The 18761-nt window shown below is 37.5% G+C and overlaps 1 protein-coding gene across 1 annotated transcript; it reads left to right on the forward strand.

Annotated features, from left to right (window-relative positions):
- Positions 1 to 384: 384 nt before the first annotated feature.
- On the forward strand, positions 385 to 18539 carry LOC136852902 (uncharacterized). The gene is made up of 8 exons (XM_067127855.1): positions 385 to 561; positions 2388 to 2549; positions 4741 to 4893; positions 8966 to 9077; positions 10174 to 10247; positions 12153 to 12243; positions 13229 to 13384; positions 13700 to 18539. Exons 1-8 carry the CDS (start codon positions 501 to 503, stop codon positions 14337 to 14339), a joined length of 1449 nt encoding a protein of 482 aa, XP_066983956.1. The 5' UTR covers positions 385 to 500; the 3' UTR covers positions 14340 to 18539.
- Positions 18540 to 18761: the final 222 nt, after the last annotated feature.

Here is an 18761-nt window from a genome sequence, read left to right on the forward strand (position 1 = left end):
GATTTAAGAAATCGCATTGTACAGTACCTTGCTTATTTGCATTTTCTTCTCATTTCAGTACCAAGCTCTCACCTTAGTTTATGACCTCATCATTTAAAATAACATAAATTTATTTAGTTACAAGTATTTATTTATGTATTCATATATTTCATCATGTTACACAAGCAACCAGGAAAGGTCGGCCGGCTCATCACGATGCCGCACTTCTCGGAACCGTGAAATCGTGTATTGTTTACATCGTCCATGAAAGCAAATTTTAATGAATTAATTAACTAACTAGTTAAGAAATTTATTTATTTGTTTAGTTAATTTTTTACATATACAGTTATTTATTTTATAATGATACATAAGCATCCCTAAAGGGGGCTCCACACCATCACGATTACCCCACAATTCGGAACCGTGAAATCGTGTGTTGTTGACATCCCTCCATCATTTATAAACTTATACAAGATTTAAACATTGTCTTCAACTTCCCAAGAGGATTAAGACCCGTGAAAATGGGTCAGTTCAAGTGGTATATTTTGCTACTCACGTTATTATGGATGACTGACATTTCGGGTGAGTCTTTTTCAGTTAAACTGAGATCATTGAGATGTGGTGCGCATATCCTAGCCAAGCCAAGGCCCAATCGTATCCTAGATGATCCTGGCTTAATTTAGTAGTTTATGAATATGAAATTACAGTTTTATCGGCAGATTTTTATGTTTTTGGCAAATTTGACAGTTATATGTGTTGCAAATGAGGGATTAGCCCACTAAACGCACAATAGGAAAACTGTAACTTGGGTCGTACTTGCCCCGCCCCCTTAGCGTACTTCCCACTTGACCTGAACTGACCTGACCTAGTGCCCATAAATTCCATGGTGAAATGCAGGGCGTATCCTATCCTAACCTTTCTGTATAACTCAGGCCTATAATTAACCTATAATTAACCTCAGAAGTTGTACACTGGCAAACCTGGAATGCTATTGAGCATGTGCCATGTAATAGGGGAGCTTTTGGTAAAAAGTGGAGTTTTCTTCACTGGGGTTCCGCCCTGACTAAGCAACGCAGCCTGCTAGGTTAGGTTAGGTTAGGATACGTTAGGTTAGTCTAGTTCCTTTTATGATAGGTTTCCTTAGCCAGTCCCTTCTTAAACATGTGCCTCCCTAATGACACGTGCATGCGTGGAACCATTCCATAACGACGACTTGGTGGTCCGGTCTTTCTCCCATTGTTTCCAAAACCCCGCGTTCCCAAAGGGTCCCCAACCATGTTGGATGTAGGGGAGGTAAATAATTGACCGACAATAAGCAACACCACCTCCTTCATCAGCAACACTAAAAGGGTAAGAAAAAAGTATAGGAAAAATCTGTTTCCAAGGTAATATAGTCCGTGCGGAGTTCTTACTTAGAAATACCGAAAGATTAAGAGTTGTAACTAATTCTAGGTGTCCTAGGAAGGTAATAGGTGTATGCCTCCTACTTTCTATTCAGTCCTTGGTCTTACCTTCCTTTACTGTGTCTTCTTTTCATCATTCTGCCCAGTTTGCTCAGTCCAGGTGATAAGTCAGCGTTAAGATGCATTCTGCACCATTCCTCTCATATGCGTGAAACCTTGTTCAGGAAAAGTCACTTCGCATATCAAATGAAAGATCTCTGTATACAGTATGAGAACAGTGATTAAACACCACCCCCCATGGCAGAGAAAGGTCAGGAGACGGAAGGTGGTGTAGGCCTCTAAAATGACCCTATGTGGTTGTACTAGGCTGTAAGACAAACTCAGAGTAGGCGACGCATAGATAACAGGCCAATGTAGCACCAATACAAGTGTCAGAAAGTAACAGAAATCTGTGCCTTTCCTACCTGATGATTAACATGTTTTCCTGCTGCCCTTGCGTAATACGCCATTATTTCTTTTATACTTTTTGTTATTCAAAACCTAGGTGTCTTTGTCCATTGGTCACGGTCACCATGTACTCCTTTAAGCTGGAGTAAATCTCATAGATTAGAGAAATTATGTTAACCTAGTTGGTAGAATTGTGCAAATGCAAAGTTTGTTGTGCTCTTCATAAGTTTTGGAGCACCACATCATTCAGTTTGCCTATTGTGGTTATATGTTAAGGAAGTGCATTTTTCTTAGATAACAGTAATGTTCATCTTATTGGAAAAATTATATAATGTGTTGCTAAATAGTGACTATGGCAAGAGGAGAATATTGGTAAAGATTTATAACTTTAGTTAAATTTGATTAACATGTTGCTAAAACATTTTATTGATTTTGATGTAATGTATTTTGTTCTGAGAAATTATTCAGAAAGTGATTTCCATATCTTATATACTGTAATTTGATATTGACAGCTGCGCTGTTTTAGTTGTTTAATATAGTCTTGCCCTGTTTTCACAGAGAGTGCTCTTGGCCAGAGATGCACAAGTTCCAGGTCTTGTTCTTACTCAGTCACCTTAATGGAAGAACAAGTATGCGAAGACGGGATTTGCCGCTGTAACCCAGAAATTGAAGTACGCTACAGTTCTGATTTGGAGCCAAGATGTGACCAAAGTTTTCATCGTAAGTTTAGCATTTAATTCAGCACTGTAGTATGCAAATGTGATACTATACAGTATGATGACTTCTTGATATTGTTTCTGTATTCAGTCAAATTCTGCATGATATATATACCTTAAAGTTGGAGGTCTTTACATACCCCTTGGCATTAGAGGTTATTTCACCACTTACTGATGTAAAGTAGGTTACAGTCTTGCTATCCTTCGAGTGTATAGTCAGAAATTCACTTTTGGATCAGCAGCCTAAGGTTCCCCATTGTCTCCTTGACTGGAATAAAGCCATCCACTGCAGATTTGCAAAACAGCCATAGGTCCCATGAGTCTGGCTTGTTCTGGATGTGTTAGCAAAGATTTCTAACTCCAGTTTCCATGTAGGCAGTTAGTGCCTCACCCACAGTGCTTGGGTGGCTGAATTCTGAAGGAGTTGAAATAGATGTTTACTCTCAAGGTCCTGAATTACTATTGTAATATAACACTGGTAACTGTGGAACTCTATAACCTTAATTGTCCAGGAACCAGAAATCATAAGTATTGGCAATGAACACCGTTCCCATAAGTATAAGCATACTGAGGAACACTAATTTTTTTCTAAAAGAATGAAAATATTGCATTTTTATCATAAAAGTAAATGCAAGAAAATAGCAGTTCTAGCAAAAGTAATAATTCCAAATAAATGGCTAATTAAAAATTATCCTTCCTGCTTACATTGTCCATTTAAATTTGATGCTTGAAACTGTTGGCTGCCAGAGCCTAGGAGATGGATTTAAAAGAATTCTGAATGACAGGAATATATTTTTTTTCTTATACTGTGTTGGAACACAACCAAATGTCGTTCCTTGAAATTCCAAAGGAATTCTGGTAAAAGGTGTGCCGTTCTCCTTAAGGATGTCATTCAGTTCAACTTTGCTATCTTCTTCTTGGGCACGGGCCATTCATTTGTGCTTTTTGTCATTGTGGTCCCATGTAGGGGGATAGTACAATCATTGTACCACACACAGTGCTCTGTAAGGTTCATTGCAGCATCCCTTCAGCCCATAGCTGTAACCCCTTTCATTCCTTGCATGTACCGCCCTTCACATTCTCTTTCGTCCATCTTGCTCCCCACCCTTTCCTAACTATTGTTTCATAGTGCAACTGCAAGGTTTTCCTCCTGTTACACATCTAAAACCTTTTTTACTGTCAGTTTCCGTTTGTGTTAAAACCTTTTTTTACTGTCAGTTCCCCTTTCAGTGCTGATTCACCTCATAGGCCTAAATTTTATAATCTGTTCCATTCCATGTCGCTGTGGTAGTAAAACGTGTCTGTCAAGACTTGAGTTGAAACGAAATATAATCTTTCCGTGGGCGTAAGGTGTTTTCGTATAGGCAATAAAAAAAGGATAATTGGAAAACTAGAGACAATTGTGTGTTAATATCATCTAGAAATATGTTGTTTGAGGGAGTTTTATTAGAGACATGCAATCACCACATTTTATTCAAACTGATGGTTTCAATAAGATAGATGACTATCTTACAGATGATGCATTAATTGAAATTAATTCTAGTTAGATAGAGTTGTATGAAAATTAATTTTCTTTTTAAAAAATCAAGAGCTTATTAAGGAACATTCATACTTCATGAAAATTTTCATGATACCTCTTAAAATACCATTCAATCAAGTGCATATCTGTAGCCCAGGGTAGACTTGATAAACTTTGTTGAAGACCATTTGTGTGGCACAGGGTTTAGTATCCAGTACTCTGTTTGTTGGGCAAGATGGTGTCCAACAAATTCTTTAAGTTAAGTGACAAGTGGGATCAGTCATGACATTTAAATTTGCTTCAATTTCTCTTTTCATGTAGGTTTAATGAAATGTTTTGTGCACTTGCTACCATTGCCTTTGCTCTTTTTCTGTTATTATTTCCAAGAGTCTTTATTTATTAATTTGTTAATTTATTTTTTCTTTTATAGAAACTGATCTCTTTCTGTATTCCATATCACCTTCTTTTACGTCTGTGAAATGAACACCATATTCTGTGGGGGCTTGAATTTCAAGTCAGTGTCCCCTTTGGGCTTGTTCCATACGAAAAGGGTTCATGTTCTGAATAATAATAATAATAATAATAATAAAGATAAGGTACCCATGGAAAAATCTGTGCTGTTGGTTTTATTTGTATTTTCCTGTTCCTAATATTTTATCCTCCTTTCTTTTTCAAGAGTTGCTGCTCACATTCTCCGAATGCGAAAAGAAGAACTGCAGTGAAAATGAAGAATGTGTGGAAAGAACTCAATCGTTTGCTTTCAATAGAAAAAAATATATGTGCGTGTGTAAGGCTGGCCTTCTGCTCATCAATTCAGCTTGCAGAGAAGGTAAGTGAGTTTTGACAGAGATGTTATCTTTGTAATGTGCTTGTCCTACAGTATTGGCCACTGAAAGCATTTCCAACGAGGACGTCAGCGCGTTATACAGCACGAGAGTTTAATTGAATTGGGTTAGTGTTAAATGTTCTCTCCTCTTTGGAAAGGCGTTATGACAATGTTGTACAGTACTGTACTGTACTGTGTATTGTATATTGCCTAGCGACATAACGTAATGGGTGGTCTGAAATGGGACTGCAGCTAAAGAGAAAATTGCAAATGTTTTATAGCATTTATTATGATTAGCATCTTAGCAATGTCAAGGTCTTGTTTACAAAGTTTTGGAATTGTACACACTTTGGTATTTACTCTGAAGGACAATGTCACTAGGGATAATCCCCCTTTTTCCTCAGTGGCTCGAAATCATTTGTGCTTTGATCATATGTCCCAACATGTCTCCTTAGTGGCTGTCTACTTTATTATTGCATTTGCTTCCTTTTCCATCTTCCTGTTCCCCGTAGGTGGGTAGTGCGTTACTTAAGGTTCTTTGCAGCATCCCTTTGGCCCGTAGCTGCAAACCCTTTCATTCCTTTTACTGTACCTCCCTTCATGTTCTCTTTCTTATGTCTTTCTCTCCACCTTGTCCTATCAAGTGTTTCATAGTGCAGCTACCAGATTTTCCTCCTGTTACACCTTTCAAACCTTTTCACTCTCAGTTTCCATTTCAGCTCTGAATGACCCTGTAGGTCCCAGCGCTTGGTCTATGTCCTAAATTCTTCCATCTATCCAACTTCCTATTGTTTACCCTTTTTATTCCATGACAATTCTTTTGATTTTCCCGTTCTTGGTGTCCACAGTGTTTTGCAAAGGTATCAAATGCTTCTACTTTACAGTGTAGTCGTTGTTGTTTGCTCATAGATGTTAGATGCTGTAGCGCTTGTGATGCCATGTTTTGCGCAACACAGTAATTGTGTATTTGCAGTAATTGGTTTTCATTCTTTACGAGCATTGTCTCCTTTTATATGCCATGTTTTCGGTGACATCATGTCTCTATAAAGTAGGTACAGTGTCATAAGAGCATGCACTTACAACAAGATTATGTCTTCTTTTCATTCTATTCCTTAATCCTTATAAAATGCTTTATTTTAGAAATCAAATGCACTACAGAAACATCAGTTTGTCATGTGCGACAATTGTCTTTTATGATTCCGCACGCGAAATGCCGTGAAGGTGGCAGGTAGACGTCTGTTGGTTTGTTGGGCACTGCCACAGTGAAAGATGGTAAGCAGATCTCTTATTGACTCCTGAAATTATCCATGATAACTCCTTTTCCTCATCCCTCCTCTTCCATCCCTTTCTGGCTCTTCATTCCTCTCCTGTTGAGGTTGTTCTCCTTCAATAAGGACTGCACTCTTTAGATGTAGTGAAGAACATCACCAAAGAATTACCTGCTTCTTTAGATGTAGTGAAGAACGTCACCAAAGAATTACCTGCCGATATTGACGTATTTCATGTAGATGAACTTGCAACTTATCGTCCATTACCAGTCTTTGTCATTCTTGAAGAATGCTAAGCCCTGCCATTTCTAAGGTAGACAGTTGGGCATCATATACTTAGTGGCTTTTAATTCTCAGTTGAAAAGACTAAAGCCATTATGTTTTATAAGGATATTACAGTAAACCCCCCCGTATTCGCGGTCTCACCATTCGCGGTCTCACTATTGGCGGACTCACCTGTTTGCGGATTTCTCTGTGGAACATATCTACCCATTATTCATGGAAAATTCGCCCATTCGCAATATTTTTCACCGAGAAATATTCACTAATTATTGTATTTTCATATTTTCATGACTAAATGCACTTTTTGTGATAAAAGTATTAAAATATTCAGATATAAGCATTTTTAGAGTTTTTTTTTTTAAATTATCAAAATAAGCAGTTCTAAGTGTTTTTAGAGGGGGTTTTAAGTATTCGCAGATTTTAGGTATTCGTGGGGGCTGGGGGTGCGGTACGCATCCCCCACAAATACGGGGGGTTTACTGTACATGAAATCATAACTATAATTTTGATTTGAAAATCAAAGATACTGTTACAGTACATTCTGTCCAGCTGCGAGGTTTTTAGGTATCATTTTTGTCATGCATTCAGATAAGAAAAATTACATAGCTCATGTAGGAGTAAAGATAAAAAATGGATTAAAAAATCTTTCTCTCACTACCTAGGGTAGTTAAGGATCATCTTAATGTTGCAATATATAGCAATGTTTTACCCATAACAGATCGCAGATGTCAAATGTATGATTCAGTGTCAGAATCTTCCTTAAGGACCCTTGACCCTGTTTGTTGAATGTAATGTACCACCTCTGCCTATGTCATGACCCATGTAACAACAGGCTGCTCAGAGGATCAAGGCAGTGACTTGCCAACTGAAAGATTAGTGGTATAACACTCTGATTTTCAACTTATACAGTTATCAGATTTTGAAAGAACAGGAATTCATTAAAGAAAAACCGTGTTCTTACTGTAAAACACCTTTTTACTTAAGCCCAGTAATCATAAGAAGATTAGTAACCAGTGCAGAAAGTATCTAGGAGTCTCAGTGAGGTAAATCCCAGTGCACACGCCCAAATACTGAGTCTGTGGAGAACAAAGCAGTTCTTAATCTTCTGTGCCAACACCATCCGAGAGAAAGGGGAAGAGAGGAGGGCCCCAGAATTTCGGATTGATGGGTTTGCAAACAAGCCCCTTTGTTGTTGTTATTGTTATTGTTATTCATAAGATGAACCCTCTTCCTATGGAACAAGCCCACCAAAGTGGCCATTGACTAGAAATTCAAGCTTCCAAAGAACATGGTGTTCATTAGGAAGAAGTAAGAGGAAGTAACGGGAAATACAGAAAGAAGAGATCTCACTTACTAAAAAGAAAAAAAATTAATAAATAGATAAAGATGTATGAAAATGCAAGGAGAATAGTATCAGGGTAGTAATACATTGCATTTTCACTTGAACTTCTGAAGTTCCAACTGCATGACATCACTGTCCAGCAGTGTGAGGAATAAAGGACCTCTGGAACTGAGAAGTTCGACAGCGAAGCATATTTACTGCATATTGGTGGCGTTCAGCGAATCTGGTTGCTCTCGGCAGATAAAGGGGATCAGGGGTCAATTGTTAATGTGAAAAATGTTGAAATACAGCTTATGAGAAAGTGACAGACAAGAGACTTTAAACTAAGTACTAATACAACTAGTTATTATAAGAATCACTTCAACTTACCTGACCTCAACTGAGTGGATTTCTGTACTTATCAGCTACATTATTATAGTTATTTTTTGCTGTGCTACCATTTTAGACGTGCAGTTTTAGGTAAATTTCTTAAACTGAATAATAAGTGGAAGTAAAGTTTAATTTAGGCTGGGAACCATGTGGAATTGCGTTAGCTGTAAGAGATCTAGCGAATATTAAAGTTTAAGCTATAATATAGGTATTTGTTACTTAATGGACCTTATTACTTTTCAAAAAGCTAGACCCCCAGAGTGTCTGTTAAGGAGGTGCCACCGTATTATTTATATAATATTGGAAGATCCATGACGATTATGCGTCCTGAACCCCCAAACCCCCCACCCCACCCAGTACACACACACACACACACACAAACTTATGCACTAATCACTCATGGTCAGAGACATAGGTACATAACATTTCATTGAGGTTTCTGTTCCTTTCCTTTGATTTGGATGCAGAGGTATTGTGCATCCATTTAGCAAAGAGAAACCAAGTAGTACAGTATTCTGGAACTGTCTGGCACTGCAATTTCTTTTTTCTTGTCAATTTCTAATTAGTTCTGCCTTAAAAATACTAAGGTAATGTGTTCAGTTAGCCAGTGAGATGTATTCTTTGAAACCTTGAATTTTCTTTGCAAAAATTTATTTATTTGAATTACTGTATTTGTTAAACAGAGAAGTTTATGCCGATTGACTTTCTTTATGGTTTCAATGCCTAAAGCTCTCATTGAAGAAGCGTAGTCATAGTGATGCAGGAAGATTATTCAAGGCATTAATGTTCATACCTGTCATACTTTTCATTACAGTGTCTCACCAGAGGGTACTTGAGTCTTGCTACGTCCCAAGCAGTGGTACTGTTATGTCATGTGATATCAATAAGAATAGTATTTGCAAGAAGAGAAGATGTGTTTGTTTCGAGTAAGTATAATCTGCTAAGTAACGTTTTGATACTTTTCTGCGATGTAATGGAAAATGTACGTAAGCATAATAAGCTAGGTTGTTATTGTGTAAGACATATTTTTTATACAACTCCAGCAGTCATATAGAGCCTTTGTTTGAAGTCTGAATGTTTCCAGAATAGTATATTTTTTGTATCTTTTAGACAGAGAAGCAAAACATTAAAGAGTGACACTTGTGACCTATTTGACAAGTCCTTTTCATTTTTCATCCCCCTAGGGGGTTAGTGCAGCCTCGAGGTTTTCCTCCTGTTACACCTTTAAAACCTTTGTACTCTCAATTTTCCTTTCAGCACAGAATGATCTCATAGGTCTCGGTGCTTGGCCTTTGGCCCAAATGTTGTATTCCATTCCTTGTTGTTCACATAGATTTGGTTAGAATAAAAATAGAGGAAACACTTCATACTGTATATTTAAAAGGTTATATTTTATATTCTGAAAACCTGATGTGTTTCATTGTAAACCCACCAGTTTTTTTAGACCCAGAATTGCAGATGGCGGTGATGGTTGAAGAAATTTTGAGTCCCAGACTTCTATGAGGGGGCTGATTGGGACTAGGTAGGTCAGAAATCAGGGACTAAAAAGTGTTCTTAACAGGGTACTGCAACTGGTGGGACAGCCTGAAAGTAAATAAATTTGTACAAGGTGAGATGTCAAAACATTTTTAGGAGGAAAATTAGTTTTTTTTTTTTTTTTTTTTTTTTTTTTTTTTTTTTTTTTTTTTTCAGTCCACAAGATAAGGACTCTCTTAGGCCTAAGAAGGACAATACCAATGGGGATGAACTGTTTTAAAATAACTTCCAGCAAACAAATGCACAAGAATGTTCATGGCTGTGTGGATGATAATTTACTTCTGTTAAGATTTGTTTACGCCTACTCTTGAAAGGCAATCGAGTTATTTCAGTTTCAAAGTTACTGAAATGGTTTTTCGATAATTATGAAATCTCTGTGATGATTTTAAAATATGAATGAAGCTAAAAGGTTCCCGATGTCAAATTAGATTGAATTTATTCTAAGGAAAGTCATGTGTTAATCCAGCCTCTTTTCTATTATTTCAGTTCTTTCTTTGCCAACACCACCAGTGGGAATTGTGAGCCAAAGTCAGATTACATTGCAGCTCACAACTTGACAGGTAAGTGGTGTCCGTAATGAAGGTGTTTGTGTCTGTGATGTTTAGCCATGGAAGATGTGAGTTTGATATATAAATAAAAAATTTTGAGGTTTCCAGTATTTTTTCATCATCAGTTTCGAGACGCTGACTCTCTCTTCTGTGAAGAGGTGTGATGGGATGCATTCAGACTTTTTGTATGTGTGATTAGCTAAATGATTTCAGATCCTCAGTCATTTTATTATCATCTTTGTTCAAAATGAGTATGTTAAGTTCTCGCGGTGGAAGTGGCTAGGTCGTGTGTATAGAAGACAGCGAATATTACGAGATACACCAGGGTGGGTTGTCCTTGGTAGAAGAGGTAGAGGTAGGCCAAAGGACACGTGGTTGAGGACAGTGAGGCAGGAAGCAGGAAATGAGTGTTGGGAATATCTTTAGGACTTATCCCAGGACAGACTGTGGTGATGTGAGTTCATCGAACCTTTATGCATCCCCATGGGTGCCACAGGAATGATTGATTCATTTATTCAAAATGAGCACACACTCACTTGGGACAAGCTTATAGGGCCATGAACAAATACTATACAAATTTACAGTACATCTAAGACCAGTAGTGTAATTTCATTCAGAAAATTAAGGGATTGTTGTATGGTACTTTAAAGCAGATTAAGCAGTCCTTTCATTAATCTACAGGTTACTGGAGAGAGGTTTAAGCTGTCCTGAGTTTAAAAGGTCAACTACAGAACTGGGTGTTTATTAAGACAAAAAAGAAGCATTCCTCATTATTTCTCAGTTTTGACTGTTTTCTGTGAAAGAAAATGATGCCTTATATAAAATCAGGAAGAACTGATGAGTGGGATTTTTGAGAAGTTTTGGCTGTTTTAGTCTTCTGTAAAAGAAAACTATTGTGTCGGCTTTGTCTGTCCATCCGCACTTTTTCTGTCCGCCCTCAGATCTTAAAAACTACTGAGGCTAGAGGACTGCAAATTGGTATGTTGATCATCCACCTTCCAATTGCCAAACGTACCAAATTGCAGCCCTCTAGCCTCAGTAGTTTTTATTTTATTTAAGGTTAAAGTTAGCCATAATAACAATATAGGACAGGCCACCACCAGGGTGAGGTTCAAGTTTCATGGGACGTGGCTCATACAGCATTACGCCAAGACCACCAAAAGATAGATCTATTTTCAGTGGTCTTGATTATACACTGTAGTAGCTGTACAGAAAACTCTGTTGCGCCAAAGAAACTTCGGAGCATTTTTTACTTGTTTACATTTGTGATTCATTGCACGCCACACAGGTTAAAGTTGGCAGCTGGGGATGTTGACGGATATAAACACTCACCTGTATATTTCACAGAGAAAATTGATGAAAACTGCCTCACAGTTCTGGAAATCTGTTAAAGTGTAAAATTGGCACCAGACTAGGCTGAAGTCCTAGATTTTATTTTCAAAGTACACCACAGGGTCCAAATTATGGGTGATATGAAAAGCTGATATTCTGCTTCTCAAAACCTTAATGAGAGATCTGAGAAAGTTATTTCTCCTTTTTCTAAATCTTAGATTTGTAAAGTTTTCTCATTCTTAAAACAGGCTTCTCTAAGACAATTCAGGTTTCTATGATTTCAGAGGTTACTGCCAGGAATAGAAGAAATGTGAATAAGCCAATTTATGCCTTGTGTGAAAAAATTTTGGGATGTTTCCTAGATAGTGACCCCTAAGGGTCTTAACCCGGTATGTATCCACCTTTGCAGCGTGTTTAGTCCAAGCCTGTTGGGGATTACCTTAAAATAATAAACAAAAAACTGTAAATATCATAATGATAATGACCCTCAAGAAATATTAGTCCTAGATAACGACCCCCGAAAACCCTTGGGGGTCACTACATAGGAAAGGTCCAAATTTCTTAATTGGTGATTTTATTCTTCAGAATATCGTGTCAAACCGTATGAGTACTGCACCAGCAATTCAGACTGTATCGAAGGATTGGAATGTCATGATTTCAAGTGTGACTGTCCTGAGTAAGTAAAGATACTCCTGTGTATATTTTAACGTACCCACTTTTCTTCCTTCTCCACCACCCTATCTCCCATCTTCCATCAGTTAAACAGTTTGTTCCTCCCTGCCCTCAAGTTCACTTTAGAAGGACCCCATTAATGCCTGCCAGGGATTCAGATTCTCCCATCTTTGTTTGGTATGTAAGGCCCTTTGAGAGTTTTGAAATGTGATCCTCTGTCTTTTCAGACTGCTTTACAATGAATAAAATGACGTGTTACTTGTTTCATAGGTGAGTGCATTTATAAAGCAGGTGTGTTGAAGAAAAAGGTTTAAATTGAAAAAGTTAAGAACGGAATTCTTACTTCAGAAATTTTGCTAGAAGAGAAATGTATGCATTTTAGACAGCTTATTTACACAGGAGCAGACTAGCTAGCACTCATGTATCACGTAAAACGTTTCATTCATTTGGAATGTCGTAAGTTTGAGAAATGCAAGTTAGTTACAAGCTGTTGGGTTCAGTTAAACCTCTTGATAGCTTTAATTCTTGTTAACTAGCCACCATTAACTTTAATTGGGAAGTTCATTGCAGAAACAACATGATGCTGACAGTCATTCTTGCATTCCCTCGCTAGATATTTCTAGGTTAAAGAGTGTTTTGTTTGGTTATCCTAATCTTGTCTTGGTTTGAAGCTGCTTATGATTAGAAAAATTTAAGTCTCAGTTTATTATTGTAATACATTAGCTTAGTGAAACCACTAAAACATTTCAAGACTCTCACGGGGCTTGTCCTGAGGCTTTGTTCTTGAATGAGGGTTGAGAGTTGAAGTTAATTTTTAGGAAGTTGGACAGCTTGATGGGGGGAGACCAGAGGGAACTGGTGCAAAGTAAATGGCAGTAAGTATTGCTGCAGGGTACCAGAGTTGCAATATAAAGAACCATTAACAACATCTGTGGTAAGTATTTCAAGGCACGCTCCGTATAATGTTTCATGAGGAATTTCTTTTTCAGGCCGTGCTATTACAACAGGACTGCTGAAATCTGTGACTGCGGTGCTATTGAACTACCTCCTGAAGAGAGCGTAGTAGGACCTGCCATAGTTGGTATTCTGCTCAGCTTGTTAATTGTGGCCTTTTGGCACCGCATGATCAAGAAGACGATCGAAAAGTAAGTTTCTGTTTTCTTATAGAGAGTATATTGTTAGATACAGCAATATTAAAGTACACATGAGTACAGCTGCTTGGTAAAATCAAATCTAACCAGCCATGCTACCAAACCCAGAGAAAGAGGTCATTCAGTTAGTATGGGTAAAGAATCAGCACATCAAGTATACTAGTTAGACAAAATGAGTAATAAGTACTGTAAAATACTTATCTTTTCAAAAGGAAAGATTATGCCTGCCATTTAACATGTTATAGCATTGAAGAGATTTGAATACCTCAACACACTTGATATTTTGGTGATCAGTCGAAATTTCCACAGGCACACGAAAAAGGAGGAGGCCTCACATACTGAGGCAAGTGCTACAGAAGAAACTCCCAACACCTATCCTCTTGAGGCAGTGTTGCCACCCAGCGAGATCAGGGCCAGTGCAACTCCCCAGGAAGTTACGGCTCCGTCGGGTACCCCTGAGAAGCAGTCCTTCTTACCATATGGTGACACCAGATCAGGAGAAAATGCTGGTGTTTCTCCTCCTCCTCCCCCTCAGGCTTCTCTTTATGGCTTAGGTATTCCTCAGGGTGCGTCTGCTTTCCCCCCCATTGGCCCTGTTGCCCCGCCCCCATATTCACCACTGCCCTCTGCTAATGAACCTCCCCCACCGTATTCTGTTAACCCGCAAGAAGGAAGTGTTATTGCTCCCATACTTGACTCATCAATTCCCACTGCTTTGCCTTATCCATACAATGCCACTACCCCTGCCCCATCTACTGTCAGCCCTGCTAACCCCACAGGGTCCGATGGTGCCACAGCTCCAGCACTGAATCCTTCCACAGCCTTGCCTTATCCTGTCAGTCCAGGTATTTCTGATCCAATGTCCACTGCTCCAAGTGCCCCAAGTGCTCCAAGTGCTCCATCTTATGAGTTGGACTCCAGAAGTGCATCTTTGCCAAAGAAAGAATAAAAGAGGTCTGTACACATTGGAGGATCAGCTAGTTGAAATGTACGGTTGACCTTGGATATCCATAAATTTTTACCGTAATGGGTTCTTCTTGAGTAGCAAGTAACTTCAGGCATTATGTGACTTAAAACCATTGTCCCTTTGAACTAGTTACATGTAATGGAAGTTGAGTAATGAACTTTGGCCAACCTGAATTTGTTGCAATGTTGTCAACATATACTGGAGGTATCACTTGTCAATACATAAATCTAACTGCAGCATGTAATGTTAGTCTGATTTGCAGAAGTTAGTGCATTTTAAGGTGTAAAGGTTTTGCATAGTGTGTTGCGTGTTTTATGAACAACCAGGTGATATTATTTGATGCCTAAACTGTCATAGTTTTAAGCTAAAGCAGCACTGTAACGTTGTACAGTGCTGTTGCCTATTGTCATGAGGATAGGTCACTGCCAACAAATGGGAGCAAAAACATATTTCTTGAATCTTTGCATGAAAATATTTTGGCTCAGGAAGTGTAAATTAAATTTACTCGATTTTGATATAATCGAGTAATGTTTCAACTTTTGTGAAACTGCTTGTTGATATGGAGATTTTCCATTGTTCTTTTGTAGATAATCCACTAAACAATATATGACATGAATTCATACCTCTTTATTCCATAGTTGAAATATTATTTTTGATTTCTAAATGACTTGTACATGACAAATTTTTCTATTTTTCTGTAGAATTTTAGGTTATTGTTTAGCAAACTTTCAAGTTATTATAGCCATGCATAAATAGGTTGTGACAAATTTTTCTATTTTTCTGTAGAATTTTGGGTTAGTGTTTAGCAAATTTTCAGTTATTATAGCTATGCAAAAATAGGTTGTGCCTTGCTTTTGGGTAATTTTTCATAGATACAGTACCCTAGAGAGGGATACCTCATACAGGGTGCCTTGCTTTGAACATTGTGGACATTCCTAATTGTTCATGGGAGGCTGTTTGGCTGTCAGAATACTGATTCTGCTTTTCTATTTTCTTCACTTTTCTTTGAGGTCTTCCCACCTAGCTGTCCAGCTTTTTAGATTTTATTTAGTACCAGTTTTCACCCATTTTGGAAGATCCCTACTCTCGGAAAGTCTAATTGTATGACGAAGTGGTCCAGATAAATAGCTTAAAATTGGTAATTCCACATAAATAAGTGAATTCGTAACCATTGATAGTGTCAAGGGTTGTGGATCCAAAGCAAGAAAGAGATTGCAAGTGTAGATGCGAAATGTGTTCAATTGTTCAAAGTAGACATGTAGCGCTCACATTAGCTGCACTAAGTTTAATGAGGTTCTTTTTTCCTGCCTGACTCAAGTAATGTACGACGATGAAGCTTCTTTAAGCTTTGAAAGTAAATGTTTTTTTACATATACTTTGAAAGAACAAATAGGTTCCTGACATTCAGTGTTCATAAGTATTATGAGAGGTTAACTTAACGTCTTCTCCATTACTATTAGCATAGAGATCAGAAAGTTAAACTGTTTGTAAACAAATAAAACTCTCTGAAGAATATTGCTACAGCCAGTCTTTCTCCATTGTTTCAAAGAAGCATTTTATTTCTTAAAAGATTTTCTGAGGAAGACGATTGCATGTGTAGTGTAACAAATTGTGTTTGTGAGGCTGATTTTTTAAAATGGTTAATCAGCATATACTCGGTAGTTGTAAAGCAAGAAAATTATAGCTGATAGCATAACACATAGGTAGTCAACTGCCCATGACAGGTTCAGTTCTCTAGCCTTGGGAGTACTTATAATGAATCAGAAGTAAGATTTTACTTTCTGTGAAATGTAAGACTTACTTATGGGCAAAACATGACTGTTAGATTTAAGACAAAGTTGTTCTTGGTGTGTGTTCTTCATATTCAGTAGTAATTGTGTAATATATCCTATACAGTAGTGAAATATTGTATCGAGTGCATAGATTAGAGACTAACTACACATACAGTCAATGCAGACATGTTTTTTTTTGTATTCATTTCAGTTTTATTTCTGGATGGATAATTTTTTTTTTTGTGATATGGAAGTTGCATTAATTAAGATAGAGATTTCCCTTCCAATTTTTTTCATGTTTTGAGAGCTGTTCGTGACTTGTTCGTTTTGTCTCACTTTTTTAGCTGTGATCTTATCAGTAGCATATTGAGTTCTCTGAATTATGGTAGTGGTTTGTAACTCATGCTTCCTTGTAATGTATTTCATCTAGTACTTTGTGCCTGGCATATTGTCCGTCCAAAAAATCACAGAATTCCATGACTTTTGTGTCTTCCTTTAAATCATGTGAAAACATATGTATTTTCATTCGTGCTACCTCATATACCTACGTTTTATGCAGTGGTAGTGTCTTCTTCCTCACCAGATACCAGGGGACTTGAAGGCTCTACAGTCTTCGTGACTTACGAAGCCTATCCACCACGGGTGGTTCTTGTGTGTAGCCGCTCATCCTTATTCTTATTGAGGGAAAACCCTGTCTTCTATTTCTTTGTGTGGTTACAGGGACCCAAGCATTAGCCCCAAAGTGGTTTTGTGGTAGGCCTTAGCCACTAGTAAACTTCTGCAACAGCACTCTAATTTTTGGAGTTATCTTTATAAAATAGTTCACTATGCCTTTACTGATGAACTCAACCCATCCAGTTTTCTCTGGGCGTGGGATGAACCATTGATAGATTATTTACTCTTTTCAAGTTTGAGGGTATTCACTATTTTAAGAACCCATGGGGTCTAATAGGTAAAGCACTGAAGTACAGGAAAAAGCAATACAAAAGTAAAATGTACAAGAGCAATTACACTGGAAAGCAAAGAAGATAAAACAAGATATGAAAGTGTCACTCACGTAAATCTGCTCAGCAAAACAAATGACATTTGCACCCAGTTTAAACTCCAGAACTTCCTGCAGTTCAGCTACTTGACTTGAGGGAGTGAAACTGCTCTATAACTTGGTTAGAGAGAGGGAACAAGACTTCTAGAAGACCGTGTGGTATTAAATGTAGGTGATCAGTTACGAAAATATTTTATAAACTATGCACAGAGGTAATTGAACAGTGGCATTTTTTTTATTTAATATAGTTGTTTATCTGATTGTTGATTTGTTTATATATGTATTTTTCGTCTATACTGTACTATGCTTCTGCGGTATATTTGTTTTTATGTAAATTATCCTTCTCTTCCACTTTTTCTCTTTTATGGGATTTTTTTATTCTGTAGAAGCTTGCTTAGCAAGTTGGCAACCATTTTTTTTTTTTACTTTCCTTAGGAATGTGCACTCATGTTGAATGACCTTGATGCATGTATTAACTGCATTGAAGGTCCAGAAAGGCCATGTAACTGGAAACTGATCTCTCTTCTTTTTTGAATATAGTACTGTACATGGATTTCTTTCTGACTCCAAACTCATTATTGTCTTCTCGACAAAGTTCATGTCTTCTGTAGTGCATCATTTGTGTTCTCACTACAATGCTGGAAGACAGTTACTCATATGACAAACAAAAACCAAAATGTTGCATAGTTACGGGTCTCTTCTTTTTGTATTTCCTGTTACCTTTTGTTACTTCTTTCAAATGAACACTATATCCCATGGAAGCTTGAATTTCAAGTCAATGGTCCCTGTGGACTTGTTCCATATGAATAGGGTTCATCTTCTGAATGATAATAATACTGTACTGATAATATTAATGACTTTGCATAGGAATTGGAATTAGGCTGGGCTTGTAGCAGATGCTTGTGATGATGAAGATTGATTAAGTTGATGAAAAGATCACTTATTTGTATTTTGTAGGTTTAGGTGATCCTATCATGTTCTGTCCTACTGTAGAAGGTGGCCAGGACCCTGTTTGTGAGAATATGTATAACTGTAATTTACTGAGATGATACAGTTTACTTTTGAGCATATTGTTTTTTAGTATACACAGTATTTAAAAGTTGCAAGATATGTCTCTTGTTCAGTTTAGACACTACTGAAGAGGAGGTGGTTTAAAATGTCCAAGGGACATTACTGTGATTCGGATATTGGGTGTCATCAGATGCTTTTGAAATTATACCTTAATCATATTGCACAAAGGCTTAAATAGGAGTGATTTGTAGATGCTTAGGTAACTGTTGTTTCATGAAATCGGTGTTAGTCTTTGTGAATGAATATATATACATATATGTGTTATAAAGTACTATAAAGTTTTCATCTTATAAGAAATATTTTCATTCATCCTTCCAACATCCGAAATGTGATGTACAATGAATGTTTTATGAATCATTTCTTACTGATAGTATGGATAAGACATAATTACCTTGCATCCTATGCTACAGGTCCCCATAGGGAGGTAGCACCGTCACTGCACCTCATGTGGTGCACTGTAGACATTACTTAAGGTCGTCTGCAGTGTCCCTTTGGCCCCAAGCTGCAACCCATCTCATT

Source organism: Macrobrachium rosenbergii, chromosome 26 (genome assembly GCF_040412425.1).
Source record: "Macrobrachium rosenbergii isolate ZJJX-2024 chromosome 26, ASM4041242v1, whole genome shotgun sequence".
Taxonomy (NCBI): Eukaryota; Metazoa; Arthropoda; class Malacostraca; order Decapoda; family Palaemonidae; genus Macrobrachium; species Macrobrachium rosenbergii.